Below are 9712 nucleotides of genomic sequence, written 5' to 3' on the forward strand. Positions count from 1 at the left end.
GCGTGCCGTGCCGGCCTTCATAGGTGCTCGCTAACAGCACTTGCCCCTACAGTCCGTCAAGGCTACACGGGGGATCTTTGTCTCTTTTTTCTTTGTGTGTCGCGTGTGGGGGCGGTAGCGGGGCCGGCGGTGACGGCCGCGGAGGAGGCCTCGTCGACCGGTGCGGGCGCGTGGGCCGCGACGAGGAGCCGGGCGTGCCGGCTGCGTGCCGACGTGGAGGCGCTGAGGGCGGTGGTCGCCGACCGCTGCGCCCAGGACGTGGGGGACAACTGCATCACCCAGTAGCGCCGCCGGCACCACCGTCGTCACCACGTCCCTGCCGCCGGTGCCGACGACGCCGGCGCTCGGCGTCCGTCGAAGAGGCCGCGGCGTCTCGGCGGGGCGGGGGCAGCAGCGGCGAAACTCTGGGCAGGGGGGCATATCGAGAAGAGAGCGTGCGTGTGTGCGCGTGCGTGCGCGCGTGCGTTCGAAAACCAATATGTGCCATCCTCTGGCACAGTGAGTGCGTGTGCTGGTGGAGCGGTCTCCGCCGTCGAGTCAACCCACACACACGCCCGGCGCGCTTTCCCGTCACGGCCCGCCAACGGAAGCCGCCGGCGTCTTTTTTTTTTTACGTGGCGCTCAACAGTGCACCTAGCCTGGCACAAGCGCTGCTGCGGTGACCGTCACTTGGAGGGGGACGGTTGGAAAAGCTGCCATCGACTCGTGCGGTTGGTAGAACCGCGGCTGCTGCTGGAGAGACAGCCCCGCCCACTCCCCCCACCACTCTCCCCCCACCACTCTCTCCCCACTCTCCCCCCGCACTACCCCCCACTCTCCCCCCTCCACTACCCCCCTCCCACCACACCACCCAAAATGCCTGTGGCCTCGATGAATGTTGATAGAGCATTCGGAGCCAAATGTGCGGTCTTCCTAGAGCCACGCTCGCTTACACTCAAGGATGTATTCTGTTTATATTTGTCTATTTGAATACTTTGCTGCGAACGGAGGGGGGGGGCGTGGCTAGGAACGATCGACGCCAAATAAAACAATTAATTTAAATAAAAATAACGAGCCAAGCAGAGGAGGAGCCGTGGCTTGTAAATAAAGCCGTGGCCACGAGCTGTTGAACTTTTACAAGTTCAGGTTTATTTTTTTTTATTTTTTTGTTGCCGCTTAGAGATTCGTCGTGCGGAAGTTCCGCCTTGCTCGCGTGTGGACTGACGTACGATGCAGGAATTCTGGGCTTGTTCCCGCGTGTGCGTGCGTGCGAGCAGCGGTTCGCGCGCTGCGCCACGCTACGAACCCGGCCACCCGAGTTCAATTCCAGGTCAGGGCCACAAACACCAGTGACCGAGTATCTGAAACCAGGTTCTGTACCTCATCCTAGGTCGACTGGGCCTCAAAATCGGTACCTGGCGCGGTGTGTAAACGTCGCCACCGGGGAGACAAAGGCGGCTGGGAGTGGTGCTGCCCACCCACCCACCCACCCTCTCGTGTGCCGTTTCGGCCTTCATAGGTGCTCGCAAACAGCACTTGCCCCAACAGTGTTTTTTTTTCTTTTTTTGAGGCACGTGTCTGCGCGTGTCAAAAATCAAAACGGTCTTTTCCCCCCGTCGCGACGGTGGCAGCCGGCGACCAAAGCGCCGGAAAGGTCGCGGCGAGGCATGCGGCGTCGCAGCCACCGCCACCGTTGCCCCCGTCTGCCCGCACTCTGCACGCCGTCGTCAGTGATGGACGGGGCGGTTCGTGTGTAGAGGGTTTCGGGTTTGAGTTCAGTTCAGGGCGAGGGTTAAGAGCGGGGGTCGTGCGTGAAGACGAGCCGGTGCGTGAACAGCTGGGCGAGGTTGTCTGCTGATGGAGGTGGTTGTGTGATGGGTTACGTGCCCCCGCTCCCCTCCATACTCAAATATCTCCCCCCCCCCACTCGTCTCGTAGCGAAAGCCACAGCGGTAGTGAGAGGCCAACTGGATGCGGCGAGCCATCGATGACCGAGTTCAAGTGCAGTCGGTTCTACAAGGAGTGGCTGTGGTGTGGGGCGTCCGGTGTCCATATCAAAGTATTGTACGTAAAGTGTTTTGTACATACGTGTGTGTGTGTCTGTGTGTGAGTGTGTGTGTGTGGGGAGCGGTCGTGTAGCGGTTGGCGTGCTGCGCTACGAACCTGGCGACCCGAGTTCGATTCCCGCTCACGGCCAACACCGGTGACGATTATTTGAGCCGGTCCTGGTGCGGTGTGTAAACATTGCCACTGGGGAGACAAAGGCGGTCGGGCGTGGTGCTGGCCACCCACCTCCCTCGTGTGCCGTGCCGGCCTTCATAGGTGCTCGCTAACAGCACTTGCCCCAACAGTCTGTTAAGGCTACACGGGGAATCTTTGTCTTTGTTTTGTGTGTACACGTTTGTGATGGGGAATGCTCGTGTCGTGGTTAACGCACTGCGCTCCGAACCCGGCGATCCGAGTTCGATTCCTGCTCACGGCCAACATCGGTGACGAATATCCGAACCAGTCCTGGGCCTCCACCAGGTCGACTAAACAATAATAATTTACATTTGTAAGCCGCGCGTTTCAGCGTTTCATCCGTAGATCCCAATGCCAATGTCTGTGGAAGCCACGAAATAAACAGAACCTGCAGGGTAAGGGGCCGTCCATAAATGACGTCACGCACCTGGGGGGGGGAGTCAAGACATTTGTGACGATGTGTGACGAGGGGAGGGGGGGGTTGAGAAATGTGACGTCACATCAAAATGCGCAACTTTAAATAAATATAGACAACACGTTCTACTTAATTAAATAGACTTTTTTATTATAAATGTTTTCTCCTACAACATCAGAGTGCAGCGCCACATTAAATACGCACTACAATGACAATAGTTTAAAGCGATTTGAAGCATGTTTTATATATATTTTTTGGGGGCGGGGGGCAGAGCTTTGTGACGTCATATTTGAGGTGGGGGGGGGTTTGACTTTTTGTGACGCCGTGTGACGAGGGGGTCAAAAATCGTCCAAAATCGTGTGTCGTCATTTATGGACGGCCCCCTAAACGACCAGAACTCGGCGGGGGATGAAGGCCGACTTAAAGAGGCGAGCTTCCAGGACTTCAACAGCTCCGACGAACCCCGATTGCCTGCTTACCAAAAAGGCCAACGATCAGCGTCGTTCCATCGTCTGTGTCGGGATCACCACTGGGGGGGGGGGCAGGGGGGGAGACGCAGGCGGCTGGACTTGTCCCAACGGAGGCTGTGCGGGCTACACGGGGATGTTGTCGTCCATTGGTTTGTGCGCTTGGCGGTATTTGTGAGGACGCGTCTGTCGTGGCTGCAATGACTACCTCCAGGTGACATCGCCAACCGTGCTGTTGCAGGCTGTGAGTTACGGAGAAAGGCCGAGTACACAAGATGCACTTTTAAGATGAGTCCAAAGTCCACCAGGTTACAGAATCGGAATTGTGTTTTTTTTATTACTGGAGGAATCCGATGAGCTATAAAGCTCCCCCCCCCCCACAGATGTCCAGCAGATGGGGATGCATCGGCTAGCAACGGCACCCGCGTGAGCTGTCGTGTTGCGCGAGCGGTCGTAGCTACGGTCGTAAGTGCGATATTAAATGTTAAGTAAAAACGGATCGTAAGCCGCGTGGACAATATCGGGCTGCCCGAGTGAAATGTGAACCCTCGCCCCTGCCGTTGCTAACCGATGCATCCTCACTCTCACCATAGCAGCCAATGGGCTGCCAGGAGGACTTAAACAAGCCCACGGACCACGAAATCCTTACTTTGTGGTTTTAAGCTCACCTCTGCAGTATGTGTTGATGTCGGCGACGGTAGTAATGTTGATTGATATTATCATTGGTTGCGATCGACTTGTTGGTGACAGCAACTTTAAGAACGCCCAAAATTGTAACTCGTCATTCACTTTTGAGTCACGATAAATGATCGTGAATCGAACTTAAGGCACTGCTACTGATGCCTCATATCAGAACTCTCTGGATTCACTCGGGTGTCACGAGAAATGATCGTGAATCGAACTTAAGGCACTGCTACCGATGCCTCATATCAGAACTCTCTGGATTCACTCGGGTGTCACGATAAATGATCGCGAATCGAACTTAAAGCACTGCTACCGATGCCTCATATCGCAACTTAGGGAATTGCTACCAATGCATCATACATATCACGACTCCCTTGGTTCACTGGGAGTCTGAGAAGTGTTGTCGTGAACCCAGCTGACGGCATTGCATACGACGCAGCGTGCCCTGTACCCTGCGCCCTGGGGAAACGGCCGCGAGCCGTGGCCGAGAGAAGAGTTGACGAGGAGGAGGAAGAGTCGGGGAGGGGGGGGCGTGATGAGAGAGCCGGAGACTCGGACGAGGCGATGCAATGGAACACAGAGGCACTTTATTTTGACGGGAGCATCGTACGGCACGGCGTGTCGTGCCGTACCGCTGCGGCCGCCCCGTCCCCAGTGGTGGGGGGGCGGAGGGTGGGAAGGAGGAGGGCGGTGTTCATTTCGTGAACTGAAAACAGTGGCGAACATTCGTCAACGATGTGAGCTTTTAAATTTTGATTTAAAGCTTTCGTGTCTGCAGCGATTCATATTCTTGGTTCTTTCGGTAAAGTCACGTTGAAGGGAAACAATAAATAATAAAATATACATAAAACAATACAATTCTCACGACGTTTCGACTGTAACAGAAACAGGTTTTCACACCTGATGACCGTTTGTTACAGTCGAAACGTCGTGAGAATTTTATTGTTTTATATATATTTTATTGTTTCCCTTCAACGTGACTTTACCGAAAGAACCAAGAATATGAAGTGAGCTTTTGTTAGTTTAGTCGACGGTGACGGCCAGTGGATTGCAAATGTAACGAGCGAAGAACGATTTTGTACCGCTCACCACGAGAGGCCACGGCCGAGCGCGAGGGCGGCCTGGGGTTGGAGGAGTCGCGGGCCGAGGTCGCCTCGTTCCCTTACCAGAGACCAACACGTGGCGATTGGCCATGTGTCCGAATCTCACGGGGCGTAGATATCAACTAGCCTCGCACCGGTATGCAGGAGGTAGCGTGGGTTCGATCCCGACCCCGGACGATGCCTGCTGCTGCTGCTGCGTATTTGGAGTCTGCGCATTTTTCTTCCACGTGGTCGCGTGGATTTTTCTCCGGGTCCTCCGATTCACCCCCCGCCGCCCCTCACGTCCTCCTCCACGTGTAGAATCAACGTCACGCGTTCAAAGTGTTGGAGCTGCCGCTAGAAATGTCCACGCGTTGAGCCGCCGCCGCCGCCGCTTCGTTGAGCTATCATTTGTGGCCAGGTCGCTTATTGCAACAAAAAAAACAGAGCTCGGTGGGACCTACCTGGCAAAATAAATAAATAGTGTTTAGATAGTTTACTAACGAGATTTGAAGTCCACTCGTCGAGTGGCTGACCTGCTCGTGCGGGGAGGGGACAGGAGTGCGCCCGGTGTCGCATTTGAATAACCGAGTGGAGAGTTCGCCGTTGGACTTACTGCGCGAAGCAAGGCGAACGTTTATTCTCCCGTCTGAGCTGTCGAATTGTGATGGGCAGGCAATTACTCTCTCTCAAGCTGGTGCTTTGCAAGAAGGGCCCGCTCTCTACCCTCGTGTTCACCTTCTGAAGCGCTCGCTCGTCAACGTGGCGTGCGCTATGACAACCACGTGACTTTTCTTTCGTGTCGTGCGCGGTGATTTTTTAGCGCCGCAGCGCGTGGATTTGTAGCGTTTATTTTCATTTGTGTTGCTGGTGACTTTGTGTATTTCAGACCGAAATCGCCTCCAGTGCTTTTGCCGCTGGCGGCAATAAAAGTTGTTTTAAAAGTCAAAAGTCTCTCTCTCGAAGGGCCCGAGAGAGAGAGAGCGGGTCCTTCTAGCAAAGCACCGGCAGCGTGTTGAGAGACCAACTGCAGGTGCCGGCTTTGTACGTGGCCTGCGATCCGGCACTGTGGAGGCGAGGGTTGTTGGATCACACGCGGGAGGGTTGTGGAACTCCCGGCCCCGAGGGGGGGGGGGGGAGGAGAAAGCCATACCCCGCGGCTCGCCAGGCAAAGGCGGCGCTGCAAGTGGGGAGGGATCACCGTCTGTTGTGTGTGGGGAGGGGGAAGAGTTTCCACTACGCGTGTGATGGGTAGTCGTCTCCGGGGAAGCTTCGGTGTCCTCCGACATGCATAAACAACTTGTCCGTAGGGGACTGAGAACAACGCCTTGCAAATCACAATCCAATGCAGCAGAAGCAGCGGCGGCAGCAGCAGCAGGAGGAGCTTCTTGAATTTGAGCGCTACGCGACTAGTACGTAACGGTGCGGTGAACTTCTTTCGCACCGCACCGAGCCAACCGTGCTGACGCGAGGTGCGGCGGGGGTGGGACAAGGCCGAGTCTTTAAGTCGAGGACGCCCGGAATGAGATCCACAGACTCGAGACTCCTTTAACTACCGCGGTTTGTTGTCGACGGGACTTGGACTACGACTTTTAAAACAAACTACATCCACACTCATGGGGTGGTTATGGACGAATACAGTATCCATATGTACTATATATGCATGCAGTATATATACTATATATGAATACGGTATATATTTTTGTCATGCCAAAGACTCGAGTCGCCTTGTTGGCAAACAGCACAATGGGAATGAGAAAAACGAACTGCGCGAGATTTATTATTATTACTATACAATTTTTTTTGCTTCAACCGAACCTAGGGTATAGGATGGCAAAGAGGGGCCGGATGGAGGCCTCCTCGCTTGCCAAGGGTCACCTGGGTGGGGCCGTGTGCATGGTGGTGGTGGTGGAGGGGGTCCCGTGTGGACGATTCAGGCGTTAAACCCAAAATGGAAGCGTTGATCGAGGTGACATTTTTGGTCTCCGAAACGCCCCACGCCCATCATGGCGAGGTCCACAACTCGGCGTGACCCCGCTGATGATGCTGCTGCTGCGTGTCGGTGACGGCGAACCTGCGTCGTCGGGACCCGGTGCAGTGTTAATAAACCCCCGTTAGGCGGCGTTCGGGTTGCTTGACTGCGAACGAGTTGGGTTGTCTCTCTCTTGTTGAAGTCATCAGGCTTTCCCTTCGCGTGCCTAAGCACGCATGCAGAGCAGACGACTCCACCATTTGACGGGCGATGTACCCCGTTATTTCAACGAAGGTCCAAAAAAATTCAACCAATTTCCGGCCGTATCATTGTTAATATATCGGTTGTTATATCATTACAAACAAAACGTAGTTACTCTTTGGTTCTATTCGGTAAAGTCACGTAGGTAAAAAATAAAACAACAAAAAATCACGACGTTTCAGCCACAACACAAGCGGCCTTCATCAGGTGTTGTGGCCGAAACGTCGTGATTTTTTGTTGTTTTATTTTTTACCTACGTGACTTTACCGAATAGAACCAAAGAGTATGGATCCTTGCAGTCACGAAAGCTTTAAATCTAAAATGTAGTTAATGCGATTAAAGGGTGCTTCAAAGAAATGTTAACACTTCGGAGAATTTGCAACAACACCACCACGAGAAATGCGCTGCGTCCCGTGCTCTGGGGGGACCCCCTGGAGAAAATTCCAGGCCATGCGTTGCCAATGGCGAACAAGTGGAGACTAACTTTTTGAAGCTATGAACATTAATTTGTTATCATGTTACAGTGTATTATTATCCGTTATTTTTCCCCAATAACGATAGTCCCCATATAAGTTAACTTATTTTTTTTGAAGCACCCTGTATATACACAGAGGGGAAGGCGATATGAAGAGACCGCGTTAATTAGCACAAAGCACATCGGGCCCCCAAACGCACGAGGCAATTGTGGGACGCACAAAAAAACAGCGGCCAAGCGCAGCACCGGGTCTGGCGTCGAGCGTCACGTGGGTGGGGGGGGTCTCTGTGCAGCAAGCGACAGTAGGGAACCCAGCACAAGCCTTTATAAATGTTTGAGCTTCGAGTGAGCGATTTTTAAATGTGTTAAGGGTACTCTCAAACACGCTGCGGTAAAAGTACGGAATGTCTGCTCGATGTGATTTTTGAGGACACCCCTGTATGTATGTATTGGTTGTTGGACTTCTTTTGCACCGTACGTGGCCAACCGTGCTAATCGGCAGTGCGGGCGGGTCTTGCTTTCCAACCCAGGACGGGGGCAGCGAGCGACCCTCTCGGGCCGTGAAGGTCAAAAGGGGCCTTTGACCTCCGTGCAGTCTGCCCGTGGAATTTAAGTTATCGATTTGTGAATGGCCAATATTCACCCTAGTATTATTTTGCCTCCGCAATTAACATTATTTAAGCTTTTTAAATGACGCGGCGGTGTGGGGATGTCGTGGAGGACGCGCGCGCGCGTGCGTGTGTACAGTATTACATTATTTGTTGTTGCTGGGGAGCGGTGGGTAGTAGCGCTTTACGCTTCGAGCCCGCTACGAAGCAGATTTCGATTCACAGCCACAGGCCAAACGAGGCGTCGGTGGCGAGCGATACCAGCACCGATTCTGGGCCTCCCCTAGGTTGACTCAACCTCAGAGGAGTACTTGGTGCGGTGTGTAAATCATTTAGCACTGGAAAGACAAAGGCGGCCCGGTGGGGCCGTTCTGGCCTTCATGCAATTGGTGCTCGCTAACAGCGCTTGCTCCAACGGCCTATCAAAGATTATACGGGTGATATTTGTATTTGCACATTGTAATTACACGTGTGTACATTACATATGGATGTAATATATCGTGTATGCGTTTGCGCTGGCTGCATGTTTACCGAATGCCGAGTGCGGTGACGTCACAAAGCACTGGCACGTGTGTGGAGATTGTACCACGGCCACCACCAGCAACAATCCCACCACCCCGCTACGCCCCCACGTTACTTGGACTTGCCCACCAAACGGTGGAAGACTTGGTCTGGGCCAGTCCAACAAAATCAAGAGTGGGGGGGGGATAAACATTTATGAGGCGCGATGGAACTGCAAAGATCCCTGGAAGCTAAACAGGTTCTTGCCCTGGGCCGTTTTTTTTATTTAAAGGACGACCACGGCGCATACAAATAAATCGGGGTTACCGCAAGATCGGTCGTTGTACTGCACTGTGCTTCAAACGTCTATGGCTGCCCGCCTTCAACCCGCACTTACCCAGCACGTGGTTCGCGCTGAGTCAGGCTACACGCGGAGTGGGCGGGGGCTACCAGGGCAGTGGGCGTGGTTATGTCAAAGTGGGCGGCGCCGACGAACCGAGGGTGGTGGTATGGGGTGGAGGGTGGTGTCGAGGCCGGTATCGGCTGTTGCCGTGTGCTTTTATCCAATCCGTTTATACAAATACAGCCCGTTTCTTACACAATGTTCATCACCTTGTCCGGTGTTTAGCTTTCTCGGCCTGCGGGGAGTGCATCGGTTGTGTCCGTCTGGGCGTCTAAGGCAGGGCGGGTTTGCTAACCGAAGTAACAAGAAGGTCCGTTTTGTTTTCCCCCTCTAAATTCGGCAAAAGAAACCCCTCGGTTTTCCGAGAGCCGCAATATTCGTGGTGAATGAGGCGGCGGTCCCTTACCCAGCGTCACCAAACCCTGAGCGCCACTGCCTGCGGCTTCGGTGCAGAGCAGGCGGGTTAAAGAGTACATCGCAAAGACAAAGATCCCCCGTGTAGCCTTAAGACTGTTGGGGCAAGTGCTGTTAGCGAGCGCCTACGAAGGCCGGCACGGCACACGAGGGGGTGGGTGTCCAGCACCACGCCCGGTCGCCTTTGTCTCCCCTGTGGCGATGTTTACG

The 9712-nt window shown here is 54.1% G+C and overlaps 1 protein-coding gene across 4 annotated transcripts in view; it reads left to right on the forward strand.

Moving 5' to 3' along the window:
* Positions 1-9291, forward strand: part of LOC116953320 (centrosomal protein 85L) — a 114369-nt gene extending 105078 nt beyond the window's left edge. For all 4 annotated transcript variants that reach the window (XM_076074926.1, XM_076074924.1, XM_076074927.1 and 1 more), the window contains one exon: positions 119-9291. In XM_076074926.1, coding sequence (XP_075931041.1) covers positions 119-285 — 167 coding nt within the window. In that variant the 3' untranslated portion in view covers positions 286-9291. The remainder of the gene's footprint in view (positions 1-118) is intronic.
* Positions 9292-9712: the final 421 nt, after the last annotated feature.

This window comes from Petromyzon marinus, chromosome 51, assembly GCF_048934315.1.
Source record: "Petromyzon marinus isolate PM22_M1 ecotype Great Lakes invasive population chromosome 51, UKy_Petmar_22M1.pri1.0, whole genome shotgun sequence".
In the NCBI taxonomy this organism is placed as follows: Eukaryota; Metazoa; Chordata; class Hyperoartia; order Petromyzontiformes; family Petromyzontidae; genus Petromyzon; species Petromyzon marinus.